Source organism: Podarcis bocagei, assembly GCF_964188305.1.
Source record: "Podarcis bocagei genome assembly, chromosome: 16".
NCBI lineage: Eukaryota > Metazoa > Chordata > Lepidosauria > Squamata > Lacertidae > Podarcis > Podarcis bocagei.
This window is the reverse complement of record NC_138142.1, coordinates 4,878,645-4,898,331: the sequence shown is the minus strand read 5'-3', so window position 1 is coordinate 4,898,331 and position 19,687 is coordinate 4,878,645. Positions and strand designations below refer to the sequence as shown.

General features: G+C 48.7%; 1 protein-coding gene across 2 annotated transcripts; it reads right to left on the bottom strand.

The window, feature by feature from the left end:
- Nucleotides 1-1,961: 1,961 nt before the first annotated feature.
- On the bottom strand, nucleotides 1,962-19,036 carry KMT5A (lysine methyltransferase 5A). 2 transcript variants are annotated; one of them, XM_081175080.1, is made up of 8 exons: nucleotides 18,896-19,034; nucleotides 15,108-15,226; nucleotides 13,317-13,473; nucleotides 11,527-11,734; nucleotides 9,990-10,077; nucleotides 8,018-8,077; nucleotides 5,646-5,836; nucleotides 1,962-4,324 (listed from the first exon to the last, which is right to left on the bottom strand). In XM_081175080.1, exons 1-8 carry the CDS (start codon nucleotides 18,903-18,905, stop codon nucleotides 4,114-4,116), a joined length of 1,044 nt encoding a protein of 347 aa, XP_081031206.1. In that variant the 5' UTR covers nucleotides 18,906-19,034; the 3' UTR covers nucleotides 1,962-4,113. The 2 variants fall into 2 exon arrangements, 1 of the variants encoding a protein (XP_081031206.1); XR_014002975.1 differs by having other exon boundaries at nucleotides 4,188-4,324; nucleotides 5,559-5,836; nucleotides 18,896-19,036.
- Between the last annotated feature and the right edge of the window lie 651 nt (nucleotides 19,037-19,687).

Below are 19,687 nucleotides of genomic sequence, written 5' to 3'. Positions count from 1 at the left end.
GGGCCAAGCTAGTCTTCGCCTTGCTGTGATGTTCTTCTTGAGAGTCAGGGGGTACAGCCCCTTCAGTGGCATAACCTCCCAGGTCACACAGGAGGGAGAGTCTTATCATGAATTGGTCAGAAAATCATGTTGGTAGGAAAAAAATGTTCATCACGGTACAGGATGTTGCTATCACGGGAAGGAGGAGGACTATAAAGATGAGCCCTGCTGGACCAGGGCAGCAGTCCTGCAAAGCCACAGAGAATAACATGAAGGCAACACCCATCCACAGTTGTTTTTCCTTACATCTAGTGAAACACTCCCTCACAGCATTGGGAGGGTTCATCTCGCCATCACACCTGAATCACCTTTGGCAAATTCATCCTCCCTGACTTGGCTGAATCCACGTTTCATCACAAGGATAGGGAAACTGTGTCCCACCACCCCCAGCGTGGCTGGCTAAGTGCTCCCTCATCCTTGACGATTTGCCTGCTGGCCGGGGCTGGTGGAAGTCAGAGGCCAGTAACATGTGGAACAGGCTTCCCTAACATTGTACTCTCCGTGCATTTTGAACTACATTATTCCTAACTGCTGGACACACTCACTGGGGCTGATGGGAGTAGTTGGGAACATCTGGAGGGACACAGGATCCAAAACTCTGATGTAGGCAGCACCAACATAGATGGGTCAATTATCTGCCTTGACCTAAGGCAGCTCCCTGCTGTTTTCGTTAAACTTTCAACATATGGAAGACCACAACCACTAGAACACAGTAAGTGTCCTGTAGTGTTTCTACTAGTCCAGTGTTTCTTAAACTTGGGTTCCCAACTGTTGGACTACAATTCCCATTATCTCCCTACCACTGGTCTTGCTAGCTAGGGATTATGGGAGTTGTAGTCCAAAAACAGCTAGGGACCTAAGTTTGAGAAACACTGGAACAGTCCATCATCCTTTTCTCAAAGTGGCCTACCAGACGCCTCTGGGAAGCCCAGAAACAGGACCAAGAGCAGTAACACCCTCCCCACTTGTGAATCCCAGCAACTGGCATTCAGGGGCCTATGGCCTCCAAAAGAGGGTGTAGATCACAAGCGTTGTGGTTAGCAGCCATCTTAACAGGCCGTGAGTTCCATAAGTTAATTTATGCCATGCATGAAGTAGATGTTTCGGAGGCCCAGGGAACTGAACCCTAGTTTCACAAAGAGCAGGGCAGTAATATAAAAGGATGTCACATAGAGGAGGGAGAAAGGTTGTTTTCTGCTGCTCCAGAGAAGCGGACACGGAGCAATGGATCCAAACTACAAGAAAGAAGATTCCACCTAAACATTAGGAAGAACTTCCTGACAGTAAGAGCTGTTCGACAGTGGAATTTGCTGCCAAGGAGTGTGGTGGAGTCTCCTCCTTTGGAGGTCTTTAAGCAGAGGCTTGACAACCATATGTCAGGAGTGCTCTGATGGTGTTTCCTGCTTGGCAGGGGGTTGGACTCGATGGCCCTTCTGGTCTCTTCCAACTATGATTCTATGATTCTAATATTTACGACTAGGCATGCTAATCAGGCTGAATCTGGTTCCATGCTGCAGCCACAGGATTTTAAGAGCTTCCCAGTGTACCCAGTGCCAACCACCCCCACCCTCTGCTTCTCATGCTCTGTTCTACAGCATAGTTGTGACGCCCCCCTGCAGTGTGGAACTCAGTGCAGCCAAACCGGTTGTGCTATCCCAAAACTGCCACTGGTGTTCCCACAAGCCCAAATGCTCGCACATGGCAAATAAAATGACCTCATAGACAACACTCAAAAGCAGCTTTCCCATTCTGTTGCCCTCTAGGTGTTGCGGACTTCAACTCCCATCAGGCTCAACCAGCCAGCCAATGGCCAGGGATGATGGGAGTTGTAGTCCAATGACACCCAGTATGAACATAGTCAGAGACAGCTGGGAAAGGGTGAAGGCAGAACCGCAATGCTGGCTAAAGCAATCAATTCATCATTAATAAATACATCACTTTATTTTCTTATACAGAGAAATACTATTTTCTTCAAGGTGTCTTTTTTAAGCTTTTAAAAATACATTACCAAGTCAGGTCCCATCTCCCTTTGCCCCACCCCACCCCACTTGCTGCTCAAGCATACAACCAGGACGTCACAGTATTCATGGACATACACACCCCAACTGTCTCCCAGAGCCTTGGATGCAGCCAAGGTCCAAGAGCGCTTGGTGCCAGCTTGAGGAGCACACCCAAAATCAGGAGTGGGAAACCTGATGTGCCCCAGATGTTGCTGGACTTTGCCTCCCAGCCATGGCAGCAAAGATGGCAAGTGATCTGGGGTGATGAAAACTAGATTCCAGCAACATCTGGAGGTCACAGGGTCACCATCCTTGCCCTAAGAGATATACTGCAAGTACCTATTTAATCCCACTAGATCTAATCGGAGGTGTGCCAAGGGTGCCTGTATGTGTGTGTGCGCACATACATGCATGTGTGTGTGTGTGTGTGTGTGTGTGTGTGTGTGTGTACACCCACCCACCTAGAGAGAGAGAAGAGGAAGTCCAAGTTTGGGGACATAGTCCCCGAAGAGCAGTCAAGAGTAAATAAATAATCTCATGTTCGCACCAGAACTGATTGATGCTTCCCAGCAGCCAGATTGTTGAAAAAGAGCTTTGTCCCAAGAAGCTTTCATTTAAAAAAAATCCCCTTAAGCAAAAGTCGGCCATTGATTCTATAAAAAGCATCGAGTTTTCTCCAAGTTATTCTTCTCCCTTTTCTATCAGAGAGAAAGTGCAGTTAATTATTAACATTTTGGCTTCACAGTTCTACGTGGATCAAACGCCCTTTATTTAAAATAAATTTAAAATAATAATCCAGCAACCTCAGGAGTGGAGTTCACAGCTCTTTTAAGAAAGAGAAACAGAGGCTGGGTCCCTAAATCCTACGGCAGCACTGGAGGACTTGGTAGAAGGAAGCCAAACAAGGACAGCTGTGTGGCCATGCCAAGGTGGCAAGAGGCCGCTCACTGGGGCCTAAAACGCTGGAAGAGCTTTTCCCTTCTCTGACTACTTATCCGTGCTGGGTTTAAGACAGGAGGGGAGACCAGTGGCTCCCTCGGGATGTTAGTGGACTACAACTCCCATCTTCCCTGAACATTGGTCATTGCTTGGGGTGGGCTGGTGGGAGTTGTAGTCCACCAGTGGACCACATGCTCCCCATCCCAGGCTTCAGAGAAGGGTGGCAGACCATATGATCAATGGTTGTCCAAGGCAGGTGATGACAGACCAACTCGCTCCAGTTTACTTCCTTTAGCCAGGAAGGTACATCTAGAAGCATTAGCTGCATAATCAGTGCCAGAAGGGTTGCATGGACAGTCACTGTGGAAAGGAGAAAGCTTTGCTCACCTTTAGCAGAGCCTCGCATAACCCCTTTGCCCATCTAGTTGCCAGCCTAACAGGACTGTATCCAGTGCAGCTGTTCTGCTTGTGCAACAAAACTTCTCCTTCCTCTCCTCCCCATTTGCAGCCCCCAGGGTTACTGGGACAAGTACATCTCTGCCTAGATTAGACCCAATGTTTGCAGGGATCTGATTTCTGTTAATAGCACCAGAACCCACCTGTGAATTGTGAGAATCCCAGATGAAGTTCGGAAGTGTCTGATGTGCCCCGGAAAAGGCATTCACTGAAGCAGTGGCCAAAGAGGAAGGGGAAAAAGGTATCTCCCCTGCCCCTGACGTTCACCTGAGATGGTCAACACTCCTCAGACGTTTATTTTCCTAATATTATCCTTTCCTCGCCCTCCCTCCCTCCCTCGCACGAGCAAAACTGCGACTTCAAAACGAACAAACCTTAGTAAAAGCTGCTTTCTCATCAGTAAAAATTCAGTCCCCAAAACCCCAAGTCAGGAATCACTGATTATTTCTTCTGTTCGTATGCAGATGGGTAGAGGAAGTGAGGATTAGGCAATCCAGATGAGCATAATGTATTAAAATCACCAGGAATTCAGGTTCAAGTCTGCTTGGGGTAGGGCTGGAAGACTTCCACCCTGCAGCGGCCATCTCAAATCACCGTTACAGAGCAGACTCAGGAAGGGGGTCTACCGCAAGAGCTGTAAACAAGAGTCCTCTTGGTAAGTCCGTTCCAGGAAGTTGCGCTAATGTTTCAGCCACGGGTGGGCTTCAAGGGAAGCTTTGCTCCTGTCTCCGTAATCGTACAAGAGTTCTTCGCCGGCTTTAATGTCACGGGAGGCGACCAGAATGAGGTGGGGCGTGCCATCAATGTCATGAAGTTTTGTCTGACAGTTGCCGCATTTGCTGTGATTGATCAGCCTTCCAAGACGGTGGGTCTCTTTTGTGGCATCAACACTAGAGCAGAGAAGAGAAGGAACGCTAAATCAAGAAAGGCACAATTTCTCTAGCAAAGCCTTGGGTCCCCAGATGTTGTTGGACTGCAATTCCCATCATCCCTGAGCACTTGCCCTGCTAGCTAGGAATGAGGGGAGCTGTAGCCCAACAACCTCTGATGGTCCAAGGTTGGGAAAAGCTGCTCTAGGCCAGTGGTTCTCAAACTTGTTTCAGAATAAAAATTTGTTCATGCCACACTGTTTTTTTTATTGATAAGAAATACACTGGAAAAGAAAAAGAAAAATTCCCAGCAGTGCTTGATTTATTACATAGAACACAATTACTTTATACTGTGATCTTGGGATATCCAGAAAGTATAGAACAATGCAGCTACATAAGAACATGAAACATTCCCAGAAATAATTATAAACTAGCCTCTTAAATATGTACCTTAAGTATGTACACAAACACAATGAGAGGTGTAAGTTTGCTTTTTCCAGGTAATCTCATCTATATTAGGTCGTAATTTGAGACAAACAGACTCTCGTTTCATCAACATAAAGAAGCCTCTCTGTTTTCTGATCTTCCATATTTGTCAGAGTTGAAAATCCCTGTTCACAACAATATGTCATGGAGAACTGTAGAGTAGCTAAATGCTCTTGAAGAAAAGCGTGAGTACTGTTCCTGGTTGTGTATCCAAAAGAAATTATTACTATACTATACTATACTATACTATACTATACTATACTATACTATACTATACTATACTATACTATACTATACTATACTATACTATGGTGAAATGCTTAAATGTTTAAATGGTCCTTGAATCTTTCCACCACACTTGCCTCACCCTTTGAGCACACTGGTGGGCAAGTCTGCAGCCTTCTGTATGACATTAGAACACAACACCCATCAGCCCTGGCCCTTTGGGGCTGAAGGGAATTGGAGTCCCACAACGTCGGGTGCACCACATGTCTCCCATCCTGGCTCTGTCATGGGAGTCATAGGCAGAAAAAGCTTCCAAACTACTCTAACATGGCCTGATTCTCAGTAAATATTTTGCCAGGATAAGAGGGAAATATGCCCCTTCCATTTTCATTCAGGAACCCTCCCCCATATCTCCAAGCCAAGGAAAACCCCAAGTGCGAAGCTGTCTGAAACAACATTACCTCACCCTCCAAATTAGGGGTAGGGACTCTGTGGCCTTCCCAATGTTGTTGGACTACAACTCTCATCATCCATGACCACTGACCTACTGGCTGGGGCTGATGGGAGTTGAAGTCCACAGGCTCCCCAGCCCTGATGTAAGATGCATCTTCGCAGAAGGAGTGGAGCTCACCAGTATGTTTTTCTCAAGTACTGGAAGTAGTACATATAGCAGCCAGTGGAAGGGTCTTGGGCATATACAGCTTCTCGTTTCTTGGCATCCGTGATCTCAATGAGGTCCCCGTGATATTCAACCACAAACTCCCCTCGTTTAAAATGCTTGGTTGCAATGACCCCTCGCCCTTTACCATCAATGAAGTCAATCTGCAGAGAAGAAGAAGACATGTTAACCTACCCGCAGGCCAGGGACGACTGCAGCTGTAGCTATGGACTTGTGGGTCTCCAGTGGGATCTCCCCCGTTCTATCTTTGAGGAGCCGATCCCTGTTAACATATTATGAACTGCTTCTGAGACCTCCTAAATTTCTAAAATAGATTACTGCCTAAGACATCAAACACCCCAAAGCTCTGTGGGGAACCGGCTGCCCTCCAGTTGTTGCTGGACTGCAACTCCCATCATTCCCAGCCACTGGCTGTGCTAGCTAAGCCTGATGGGAGCTGGAGTCCAGTGACATCTGAAGGGCACCAAGTTGATTACCTTGGGGTCAGATTTCCCTTTCTTTTGGAGAAGCGGTCCAGGGACTCTGGTCCTAACAGCACCATATATTTAAAGCACTATGATGCTGTTTTACATAGTCATGGCTTACCCAAAGACTCCTGGGAGCTGTAGTTTGTTAAGGGTGCTGAGCATTATTAGGAGACACACAGACACACAGACACACACACACACCGTTTGCCCTCACAGAGCTAAAATTCTCATAGTGGTTTAACAGCCAGTATTTCTTCCTAGGGAATTCTGGGAACTGCAACTCTGTGAGGGGAACGAGGGTCTCCTAATGATTCTCAGGACCAGGGCTGGCCCACCCATGTCTTGGGCAGCAGGAGCCGCAAGGGCAGCAGTTCCGGCCTCCAAGGAACCCATTGCCTGTTGCTGCTGCCACAGTGGCAGCAATGGCTGTGGTGCCCTCCTTGGAGGCTGGAACTGTGGTGCCCTCCTTGGCAGGACCCCCCCCCATGGCAAACAGGCAAATAGAGGGTGCTGCCAGTCTCCTCCCACCTTCCTTCCCAATGTAGATCTTCATTCCCCTTCGTTCCAGATGTAGATCTTCTTCAACCCCTCTTCCCCGGCAGGGTGTGTTGCCATTTTGTGGTTTGCCTCAGCTGCCAAAAAGTCTTGGCCCAGCCTTGTTCAACCACCATTCCCTGGATTCTCAGAGGGAAATTTAAGGGGTGGAACACTGCTTTAAATATGCACTGCTGGTGGGGCCTCTGAGTCAGAAGCAGAACTGCACACGGGGAAGCCCCCCCCCCCAAAGCCTAGGACTTCGCCCTGCTGTCCTCAGAAGATTTCACCACAGAGCCCTTGGCGCAACCAGAGCTTCCCCTGCCCTGTCAGAGTAAAAGGCTGCCGGAGCAGGCTGGGGGCCTTTAACAGAAAGCAGAGTATGTGGCTGGGACAGAACTGCTGCCTCTGTGTGGGACTCAGTCCAACACCGACCGTTGCTGCAGAAGCACCCGATTTCCGCTCTCTTGTTGCAGTCGGCCTGAACCCAGCACAGAGCAGCTGCTACCTCACTGGAGGTCAGAGGAGGACAGAATTATGATTATTTGTATTTATTAAATTTGTTAGTTGCTTTATTTTGGTCAAGGCAACAAAAAAAAACCCTTCAAAAATATTTACATTACAATATTACAATAATCTGTTGTAATACTACAAACAACTAAAAATAAATACCTCCCACTTGGGGTGGGGGGTGGGGTTACCTTAAAAATATCCTACCCAGTACCCCTGCTGTATACTAATACAGTGGTGCCTTGCAAGACGAAAATAATTCGTTCCGCGAGTCTTTTCGTCTTGTGATGTTTTTCGTCTTGCGAAGCACGGTCCGTCGCAACTGCGCCTCTTCAAGCGGCTTTAAGAAAAAAGTGCAAGATGTTTTTGTCTTGCAAAGCAAGCCCATAGGGAAATTCGTCTAGCGAAGCAACGCAAAAACGGAAAACCCTTTCGTCTAGCGAGTTTTTCGTCTTGTGAGGCATTCGTCTTGCGGGGCACCACTGTAGCTAACTCACTCTCCACAGGAGAATCCCAGCGTTGCCAAAATGGCACCTGGTGGACTGGGAGGAACTCCTGGGATTGCAACTGTGCTGCTTGGCACTGATGGGAGTTGTGACCCAAACGGGTTGGGGAAGGCTGCCCCAAGGCAGGAATGGGGAACCTGTAGCTTTTTAGTAGCTACTGGGCTACAGCCTCATCACTCCTGCTCACTGGTCTTGCTAGCTGGGGCTGATGGGAACCATAGTTCACCTGGAGGTTCACTGGCAGCCCAGGCCTGCCCTTGGAGAACAACCACTGCCAGCAGCAGTGCCAGGATGCTGTTGCCGTTACCTGCATGCCATCCTCTTTGCCGCTCTCTATTAAGTCATCTATCCGTTTTTTCTCCTCTATCTGAAAAGAGATCAAGAAACATAGCAATGCTACTTGGAAACACTACATTTATAAGAATGAGCCTAGGGCTGTGATCCCATGCACACTTTCTAGGGAGGAAGCACTGCTGGGCTCCATGGGGCCTACTGCTGAGTAGACATGCTACTATTTAGAAAGTTCCTGAAGGCTTGCTCCCAAGCAAACATGATGAGGGATACAGCACTTAAGCAAAAGAGTTGGGCTGCAATCCTAACACCCAACCACACACTTATTGGGAAGTCAAACTGATCACAGCGAGACTTGTTTCCCTGTAAATGCACATAGGATTGCTACTGCACAATGATAAAATCTCCCATTTCATATAAGCATTCCACAGCCCTTATTTTGTGTAAGTTCGGGAATATAAATACGATACACACACTGAAGCAAAAGTCTTGGCTTTGTTATATGCATGAAGTGGCAAAAGGATTCTCAAAGCCTCATAGAATGTCTGTGGTGGAGAACCTACGATGTCCCAAGGTTGATGGACAACAACTTCCTCCAGCTTGGGCCACTGGCCATGCTGCCTGGGGCTGATGGCTGTTGAAATCCAAAGACCTCTGGAGGGCTACAGGGTCCCCAGTCCCTACAGCCAAAATGTCACATAGAAACAACAGCACTGGAGGCAGCAAATAGTTCATAGACCTCCTCTTGATGCCACCCTTCCAGAAAGGCCACAGAAACCTTTAAAAATAACCCCCAAACCCCAATACCTCAAAACCCTCACGCAACAGAGGTGCAACGTAATGTAACACAATTGCTTCGGTTCCATGTGCAGTAGAGGAGTGGGGAACCTTAAGCCAGATCCTGATTCTCCCCCAACAGGCCAAACTGTGACTTCAAAGCGCTGACATTTCAAAGCACAGCACTGCTCTTTAAATCCCCAGCACACATGGTCAAACGGAGTGGGATTAAACCCTCAGGTTGTCAGCTGATGAGAGGAAAGTTTGGCCCTGCAGGGGTCACCTCTGCCAATGCATCTCCTGCCTGACAGGGCTGGCAAAGCAGACCCCAGCAGGACTGGTGAGCGAAGGGTTTAATCCTGCTGACTGCCAGGGCCTGCTTGGCCAGCAAGTTGCCCACAGGGAACGCTCTGGTGAAGGAGACCCCAGCAGAAGGGAACCCTGCTCTCCTGCCCAGTGGCATGAGCTGAGGGACAGGTGGGTGTGATTTGGGGGAAATCTCCTCATGGACTAACCTGGACACCCAGGCAGGCCTAGACTGGTCTGCAGGCCAAAGGTTCCAACCCTTGCAGGAGGGCTTAGAAACCAGGAGCTAGTGAAAAAGGCTCCATGGAAAAATAAACCCAATGCAGCTTACAAACAAAACTTAAAATCAAAAGTCTGAGACCACTAAAATTTGCAATGCAGGATCAGTAATCTTGGGGTCCTGCTCATGTGCCCACTGGCTGAAACTGACGGCACTAAAAAAAAATAAAAAAATTATGACTGCACTGGTGAGCACATGAGACAGGGCTTTCCCAGTGGTGGCCCTTAAGTTGTAGACCTCTCTTCCTGTTATCATTTGTTTGGCCCTGTCAGGTTCTGGCATTCAAAGGAGGCCTAAAACCATACAATTTTCTACTACTGCCTTTAAGAGAACGCTGATGATCTAACTCAGCACCTCCCATGCATCTGTATGTCCGTATGCCTTAAGTTTCTCTCTGTATGTTGCTTTACTAGGTTTTGCTTGGCCCCCAAAAGTGACTAAATAAGCAAGTGGAATTAAAACAAAACAAAACCAGAAACAAGGAACTGGGCTGTCAAATGGGGCAGTCATTCCCATGGTATCCTTTGTAAGAGTTTTCACAGTTCCTTGGTGGAGTATCTGTCCCCAAGGGGTGTTTGGGGTTTGGCAAAGCTGTTTGAAGAGGCACCACAAGAGAAGACAGTACCTGTAATTCTTTTTTGCTCTTCCGGGAGCTTCTTCTAACAGGGTAATAATCTGTGACCTTTCGGTTCTGCTGCGTTTTCCCTTGGGCTCTGAGAGAGATGGAGAAAGCCGCATGAACGCCCAGGGGCTCCCCCACTCTCCTCTTAAATCAGCCTCGTCTCTCCCAGGACGGGGCATCTCTGTGCTTAGTACGCCTATGAGGTTGCCACATCCCCATTCTGCTTGGGAGAGCTCAGTGTCCCCTCAAAGCTCTGCATCCTTTTGGCTTGGAGATGGGGGAGGGGGGCTGTGGCTTTTCAGAGGCTGCTGGACTCCCAACACCCCTGACCTTTGGCCATGCCAGCTGCGGCTGATGGGAGTCCAACAACATCCAGCAACCACAGATCCCCAAGCCCTACATTATACCCGCACAAAACCCAAAATCACCTTGCAATTGAAATCACCGCTTATACAGTCAGTTTATGTGATCAATTTTTAAATGTCCTACCTCTTTCCTGTGATTCCTACGTTGCAGGAGGTTGGACCAGATGACCCTTGAGGTCCCTTCCAACTCTACAACTCTATGATTCCCCTCTTCCTCTTGTGTGTCCTTTTTATCCTCTTCACGTTATGATAATTGGTTATTCCCACTAGGTGTCATTATTGCTATGCCTGGGAGTACAGGCAACCCTTGTTTTGCACGGGGATTACATTCTGGGTCATCATGTGCGTCGGCAGAGCATGCATAAACCCACCCCACCCCCTTTTTCTGCCACTTCGAGGTTTGTGGTGATGCTCGTGAGCACAGTTGTGTGTTCTCAGAATGCATGCAAAACGGGAGTTGCATGTACAGTATTATTTTTTTACTGTTTACAGACTGCACTCTAGTGGCACCTACTGACAATAAGCAGGCATTAAAAGGTAAAGGGACCCCGACTGTTAGGTCCAGCTGCAAACGACTCTGGGGCTGCGGCGCCCATCTCGCTTTAGTGGCCGAGGGAGCTGGCATACAGCTTCCAGGTCATGTGGCCAGCATGACTAAGCCGTTTCTGGCGAACCAGAGCAGCGCACGGAAACGCCGTTTATCTTCCTGCCGGAGTGGTACCTATTTCTCTACTTGCACTTTGACGTGTTTTCGAACTGCTAGATGGGCAGGAGCAGGGACCGAGCAACGGGAGCTCACCCCGTCACGGGGACTGTGGTTTAGACCACAGCGCCACCCGCGTCCCTAAGCAGGCATTAGCCCCATTTAAAAAGTGACAGCTTTATTGAGCCAAGAAAAGCCATTCCATCAGGCTACAAGAAAGGAAGAAAAACGGGACTGCAGGGTCTTGCCATCAGCCCTGCTGAGAGACCAGCAACATATGGTCCTCCTCTCTTCAAATTATTTTCCACTCCAGCTGGATATTACAAGAACTCCCAAACTAAGAAGCAGTGCTCGCTTTCCCCCACTCCTCCCTCAACCTCTGCTCTTCCTTTTGCGTCATGACTTTCAGACTGTAAGCCTGAAAGCTGCCTTATCAGCTGTATTCCAGAGCCACCCTTGGAGCCACACTTACTTTCTCTTGGAGCCAGGTTTGGTCTTGCTACCTTTCTTCGGGGCTTCCTTTCTGTTTGCTACATCAGTGGGCTCTGGAGGCAGGGCTTTTGGAGGCTGTGGGGCTTCGGGTTTCGGACTGGAGAAGGAGGCTGGAGATTCACACTCTTTGCTGTTCTGGTCCTCAGATTTCATAGTGTTGTCGGCTGCATTGCCAATATTTAGTCTGTCTGCAAATGATGGCCGGGGTGGGGGGGAATGCAAATCAACATGAAAGGAGAGGAGGCTCACATCTGCTTTGCTCCATGTCAAAACAGTGCACCAGTTTAAACATTATTCTAACCCGCAGGAGGCGAAAAAGGCTGTGGAGATAGACAGATGCCTTTGACGGCTAAACCCGTCCAACAACTGAATGCACATGGGAGTGCTGTAGTAAGTGAGCTCTGCTTACCACCCAAATCTTGGTTCCTCTACCACTCGCCTCAGAAATCTTCTCTCTCTTTTTGCCTCAAGGGCTGCACTACCATCTGGGCAACATCCCTCAGGCCACATGCCAGGAATAGAGGAGACCAGAGGCAAAGGTGTGCAGAGCAACAAACCTGAATGTTACCTCTGGGCTGTATCCAGTGCTAGTGGACAGATGGGATTTAACATTGCGCAAGCGAGAAATCCAGCGCAACCATTTTGTGCAAGCAGAAGCCCATTGTGCAAGAGATTGCGCAGTCTGTTATGTCACAGACATTGCCAGCATCCTACTTAGGCATTCTCTAGCGCAACGGCGTTCCACTGGGGCGACACTTTTCACCAGTTGAACAAGTCAGACTGTAAGTGACCTCAACTCAGCACCACACTGGACACAACACGGGGCATATTAAGACCTTTGGAGGCCCTAAGGACTGAAATGATTATTGCACCCTCCCTGGTATGTAATTCAAAATAGAAACAACAAAGAAACCAAACTGCACAATATTCATCGGGGGACGGGGGATGAGACCAAATCAGGAACATCTAACTCAGAATACTATATCAGTAATAAAACATATATTTATTACAACACAGTCTGAGTCCTTTGCGTTTGTTAAATTATCGTTTGTAGGATGACCCCTGGTTTAGGTGGGAATAAGTAATAAAAAGAGAAAAGAGGGGGGCGCGTGGGCAGAGTATGAGACTATATTTTCCCGTGATGCTTCTTCAAATGCCACATTATTTTAATAAAACATCTCATGCCCCAAGCATGTACTTAGTCTACCTAATGGGTAATCCAGCACTGGATACCACCCCATGTCTCTACCTCCACCTTAGGAATGCCCTGGATACTAGGATATGCAAATCCTCCCTGTCAACACCAAACATGTTGGCTTGGGATTGGGGAGGTACTGGGTGCCCTTCCCCCTCAACTAAGCAATGTGGCCCTTGCAGTGAAAAAGCTTAGCCTCTCTTGGTCTAGATTCTAGAGAGCTTGAGAGTCAGTGTGACGTTGAAAAGTTGAATGTGGATGCGCTGGGGGGGGGATGAGCTGTGTTCACATCTCTGCTCTCCAGATGGATCTGGGCTCATCCTTGTGTCTCAGCTTAACCTACCTCACAGGGCTGTTGTGAGGATACAACATGGGGTGGAGATGGGAAAGATGCAACATCACTGTAAGAAGCCTCTTATGGTGCTTGTGAAAAAGCGTTTTCCCTCTGAGTGAAATCTAGGCAACAAATTTAAAAAGAAACATACATGTGCGTGCAAACACACACACACACCTTGATCGAAATGGGTTTGGCCCCATTGCCAACCAAGTCGCTAATAACAAAAGCTCGTGCTTACCGTCTCCTTTTCTGTAGCTTTCATTCCCCATTTTGCTCTGGCATTTTGCCTCATGATGTGTGGCAGAGTTTTCCTCTTGAAGTGGAGGTCGTACAGAAGGAGGTTTGTTTGGACTCATGTAGGTATAGATTTTGGACTGGCAAGTAAATATGTTCTCCTAAAATGAAACAGTCAAAATATTCTAGTATGCAGGCACACGGGTTCTCTTGGCCTATTTTTGTGCTTCTTAAAAATGCAACTCTAGAATTGTGGTGGAAAACGCCAGCTTTCTTTTGGGGGTGGGCGGGCGGGCAGAGTGGGGAACTCACCAAGTTTCTAGCCCCTGAAGCTGAGGTTTACAACAGTGTGTACAATTCCCTATAAAATATCAGGATGCAACACGGGAAGAGAGAAACATGACTAGGATTCTTAGTGGCAGTGCACATGCATACAATCATAGCACACTGACATGGCAGTAACTGCTACTGGACTCAATATGAATTTCTTCCACGTCATGAATAGGACTGAGCACATAAGAAAAGCCCTGCTGGGTCAAACCAAAGATCGAATCCTGTCCAGCATCCTGCCACTCCCAGTGGCTAACCAGGAAGCCTACAACTGAGGCAGGAAGGCAACAAGCCTCTCCTGTCACATTCAGGGCTATACAGCTGCTGACCTGCCCTGGTACCTTTTGGTGAAGGGCAGGTAATAATCTAGTAACACTAACAATCTGCAAACTGGAGAAAATATCAGGAGCTCTACCCAGACACAACTAAGTGCACACCATATCCTATTCTACTAGGGAGACTAGAAGGGGGAGCCTCTGTGGACAAAGTGGGCCTATGGGCACCACAGTGGTAACTCCTGCCTTAGGGAGCAATGCCCACTAAAACAGTGGGGATTTGTTTCCAAGTAAATATTACACTTTCAAAATGGTACAAGGGACCAACAGTTCTATCCCTGGAGAAAAGGTCTAATTTTGTACAGCATTTAGCTTTTGAAGCACTTTAGAAATAACAATAACAGTAGTGATAACGAAAGTAGCAGCAAGCAGAGGGGGGTGAAGAGAAAGGAAGAAAAATGACTCATGTTAAGACCTAGTGCTCTATTTCTGAGCTTGGAGCAAGGAGCTCAAATTCTTGCTCAGCAATGCTGGCCTCGGTTACCCAATTTCTTTCTGGCCTCATCTATAAAACGGGGATTGATGCAGGCTGCTTGATCAGAGTTGCCCTGGGTGAACAGCATACAAATCTGGAGTATAAAGCACTCTTCATGGGGGGGGCAAGCCCATAAAAGGCTACCATCCAGATCGGTACCCCAACTCATTTTTAAAGTTCCTGAGAAGTCCAGGGGCTCTCGCCCCCTACTTTAAAAGGCTCTTTTTGAAAACAGGATCTTGAGTTGCCTTTTCCAAGCTTCCGACTTGGTGGGACCCTAGGATGACCAAAAAGGCGAAGGCGGGGAGGATCCCAGACGGCGCCCCGCCGCCAGCAGCAGCAGCAGCAGGAGGAGTCCATCGGCCCCCGACTGCCGCACAGAAAAGGCCCTCGCGGGGGCGGGTGACCCGGGAGGGGGAGCCCCCGGCGCGGCGTCCCCGGCTGCGCTTCCGAGCCCACGAGCCGGGCGCGCCAGAGGCCTTTTCCGCCCGCTTGGGTGGCGCCGCGCTGCGCCCCGGGCGCGCTGGAGAGGCCGAGCAGCCTCGCCGTCCCCTGTCGGCAACTGCGGGGCAGGCGAGAGCGAGCGTGCGCGTCCCTGCGGGGAAAGGGCAGGGGGAGAGGAAGGGAAGCAGCGATCCCCCCCCCCCCGGCTTACCCCGTTCATCCTGGGCCGGCTGGCGCCCCGCTTCTCGGCGCTCTCGGCGACCACCTCCGCGCCGCCGTCGGCTCTGCCCTCTCGGGCTCGGGACATCTTCCTCCTCCTCCTCCTCCGGCCTGCGGGTGGTGCGGGGTCGGGTGGCGGGAAGAGGCCGGGCAAAGGCGGCGGTCAGAGCGCGGCGCCGGCTCATGCCCGGAGCCCCCGGCGCGCAAGAGGAGCAGCCGCCGCCGCCGCTGCCCCGCTTCCCACCACCGCCATGTTTAAAGGGCTGGCCAGGCTCCTTCCCGGCCAGCAGGTGGAGCCGCTGCAGGCAGCTCAGCAGCAAGGGGTCATCTCCGTCGTCGTCCCCCCCCCCCGACCCCACGGATTAGCCTCCCCCGGCCCTGATTCCAGCTGCCAGGCTTCAAGCTCCGGCACAGACCAAATCGCCATTCATCCCAAGTCCCGCAAAAGCCTTTCTCCCTTTTATTTTCCGCCCCTCCCGCACATGCAGCCTAATTAAGCGCCCCCCAAACAGCGGCCCTGATATGCACTGAGCATAAACTACCCCACTTCCAGACCCCCAGATATAGTTTCCGGCCTCTTCAAACAGACGTAACGCTGGATGACTTTCCCAAGTTACCATTCCTTCCTTCCTGGTATTTATGACAGCGCTTGATCCATAGCATGGCTTTCCCCCGGCGCCCCCAAAACAGTCCACCTCCTGCTACCACTCAGCTTCCCCCTTCGCCCCTAGAGCTCACGCCCTTTAATAACGGTGCTGCAGGACGACATTGAAGAGGCACTGACACCAACAAACACGACCTGTTGAATTTCTGTATGCCACTCAAGAACCTGCAATTGTATGCACCCCCACGATAGTTTTTTTAAAAGCTTTTTTCTTATTCCACAGGGAGCCCCAGACCCCTTACAAAGTAGAAACCCTCCTCTCCAGAGAGTTCTGCTGTCATTTGCACTTTATCTGCCAAATAACTCTTTGCCCTGCCTCTGTACCTAAAGCTTTGTACCTAAGGCTCCACAGCCTATAGACTGAAATATTGTGGCAGGGAAACATAATAATTGCAAAACAACCAAGTCATAAATACAGGCAGCCTCAGACATTTGACATTTATCTGTGCATATTCACTGTGTTCAGTTTTGCACTTCCATTCACATTATTGATGACTGTTGGCCATACAGACTGTGGCTGATGGGAGTTGTAGTCCAAAACGCCTGGAGGGTGCCAAGTTGAAGGATCCTTGGTGTGTAGGATCACAAGTTTATTGGTGCATAGCTGTCAATGTCCCCCTTTTTTAAAGGGACATTCCCTTATTCCGAATAGGATTCCTCGCAGGAAAATGGAAAAGTTGACAGCTATGTATTTGTGTGATGTCTTAGTCATGGAATAGCTCCAGTCATAGAATAGCTCCTTATACCTCTTCAAGCAAAAGCAAATTGCTTCCTTGGAGGTGGTTGGGCTACAAAATCTGGGATCTCAGACACTCGCCCATGGCTGCAACCTTACACATATAACTACCTCAACTCCATATTCCTTCAGATTTCCCAGCACACAGTACCATGGTTCACATCCTCCTACATTTATGCAAGGTGCCCCAGATACTACTTGAGAGCATAAGAGACTGTTGGATCATGTCAGTGTCCCGTCTAGCCCAGCCTCCTGTTCTCACAGTGGCCACCTTCAGGCAGGATCCAAGCCCAAGAGCCTCTCGCCTCCTGCAGTTTCCAGCAACTGGCATTCAGAAGCATTACGGCCTCCAACCATTCAGCAGAGCAGAAGCATCATGGTTCGTAGCCACTGGTTGTCTTTTCTTCCAAGAGTTTGTCTCATCATCCTTTTTTAAAGACATCCAAGTTGCTGGCCATAACTACCTCCTGTGCAAACAAGTTCCATAGTTGATAACTATGCACTGTGTAAATAAGTACTGTACAGTGGTACCTCGGGTTACATACGCTTCAGTTTACATACACTTCAGGTTACAGACTCCGCTAACCCAGAAATAGTGCTTCAGGTTAAGAACTTTGCTTCAGGATGAGAGCAGAAATTGTGCTCTGGCGGCGCAGCAGGAGGAGGAGGCCCCATTAGCTAAAGTGGTGCTTCAGGTTAAGAACAGCTTCAGGTTAAGCACGGACCTCCAGAACGAATTAAGTACTTAACCCAAGGTACCACTGTACTTTCCTAGCAGAGGTGTTGCTCCATCTCCTTGATCATTTTGGGTGCCCTTTTCTGAACCTTTTCCAATTCTTCAGCATCCTTTTTGAGGTGATCTCATCTTCAATTATGCATTCCTTACAGTGCCCCCCATCACCTGAACTTTAACCTTAAACAATTTCTAGAGGGAAATGCTAATGTTCTTATTTGTGGCTACACATCTGGAAGTAGCCAAATCTTGGGGGTCTGCATCAGGTTTGTCTGTTGATTCTTGGTACATACATGTTTGGTCAGTTGCCCAGGTTGGGAAATTGACGTGCCAAATCAAAGTAGCCAGTGGCAAAATGGATCTTTTATCCTCCTACGCTGCTTGGCATTCATCTCTTAAACATGATGTGATTATCAATTCAGACAACCACATCAAACTCATGGAAACCTTTGGGGAATTTACTGGACTAATGACCTTAATTCACAGTGTAGGCATTCTCTTTGTATTGGCATTAACCTTAAGCTGCCAGATACACTTTCTTCCATGAGAATTAAGCAACTAGCTACTGTTGCGGGTTTTTTATTTGTCTTTCAAATGTTTGTTGTACAGTATGTGAAAATGCAAATTAAAAAAATACCAAAACAACAACAACACTTTTCAGAAGGGTGAATTAACGTAACACTATATTTTATTCTACATACAAATCTTAATTTCGGCAGCTTCCACAATTTATCGATTCAGATCCTTTTCCTTTATTTTTTTTAAAAGTGCTTCCAATATTAATTAAACAGCAGACTTCTTTTTGATTTTTTAAAATTAAAATTATGAAAGCGGTGGATGGGAGGGTTCCCCTTTAGAAGAGGCATTATCTCATATTCAGAAAGGAATGCCTCTCCTTAGATAGGGCCCTTCAGAACTGTCAGGTAGCTATTTACACAAACTTACAGCACAAATCCTAACCATGTTCCAAGTAAGTCCTACTGAATTCACTGGGGCATACTCCCAGCTAAATGACACTGAGTGCGCAGATTTAATCAATTTTAAAAGACATGCTGCTAGACAACTAATCCTAGATGCAGGTAACAACCACATCCCAACACCACCCCCCTGACCACTGGTCCTGCTAGCTATGGATTATGCAGGGACAATGTACATAGCCTAAACAACAGCTGGGGAGCCAAGTTTGAGAAACACTGGTATAAGTCAACTCCCTTCAGCAACTATCCATTACAGCTACACACTGTAAAAGCTCAGAAGAACTGGTTGAATCAGCTTCGAGGGGAAGCCCCACGCCTTTTGCTGTTAGATCCCTACAGAAGTGCCATAATCGTCTAAAACTGGGGACCACCACCCAAGGTTCCCGCTTGTAAGGTGCCCCTGCTCCCCACCCCCAGGACAACTTGAATTTTTCCACCCACGCACCAAAAATCCCATCTCCCACGCTGCAGCTTAGCTTCCGTTCACTTTTAAAAATTCACTCCACCAAAGGCAGACCCCTCCCCACTTCCCATCTTCGCCTGCTCTCCAAAGCACACTTTGCCCCCCAATCCCCATTATCTCTCTCCATTTGGGACCCCACTCCTCCCATATCAAATTCTTCCCGAAACCCCATCCCATAATAGTCCTCAAACCAATGGGGAGGAATACCTCTGCTCATGGTCGCCAGTAGCAAAGCTCACAGCCAGCAGCAAACGGGGCAGACGAGAACCGGCCGAGGGGGGCTCCTTTCTCCCCGTTTTGGACAACCCGCAGCAAAGATGCGGGAGGCTTCGCCCAACCTCTCAACCGCTTTCAAAAAAATGGATACAGTGGAGTTTCTCTTTGTTCGATTGGTCCGGCTGCCCGCCGCTCACGTTTTCCCGGCCTCTGGTTGGCTACGGCTCCCTTTCTGCACTTGAACCTCAGTACAGCTTCCCGAGGAGGAGTGTTTAAAATTGGCGTTCGGCTGCCGCTGATTGGCGAGCGAGGGGGAGAGCAGGCGCATGATAGGAGGAGAAGGGTGATAGTTGTCCCTCCTTCTCGGCGGGACTAACTCCACGTGTGTGTAACAGTTTCGAGTTATTATGTGTAAGCAGGCGGAAGGACCCAGCTGTTGTTGGACTACAACTCCCATTATCTCCCGACCGCTCGTCCTGCTAGCTAGGGTTGATGGGAGTTGTAGTCCAACAACAGCTGGGGACGCAAGTTTGAGAAACGCCGGCATAAGGAAACACACGTAGCTGATAGAAAGTGCCACAGAGTTCAAGCTGAGGCTTTTCTCCAATAAGGGGATTTAGGGTTGCACCCTAAGGCTGTAAAACAGGTGTGGAATCTGCTTGCTTGCTTGCTTGCTTGCTTTTTTCATTAAGGTAAAGGGACCCCTGACCATTAGGTCAAGTCGTGGCCGACTCTGAGGTTGCGACGCTCATCTCGCTTTATTGGCAGAGGGAGCTGGCATAC

Bases quoted from the DNA above. Each gene is read 5' to 3' on its own strand.
- KMT5A (XM_081175080.1), bottom strand. The intron at 8,078-9,989 runs GTACTGTCTTCT...ATCTCTTTTCAG, and splicing joins AGAGCAAAAAAGAATTACAG to ATAGAGGAGAAAAAACGGAT. The intron at 5,837-8,017 runs GTAACGGCAACA...TCTTCTCTGCAG, and splicing joins GCAAAGAGGATGGCATGCAG to ATTGACTTCATTGATGGTAA.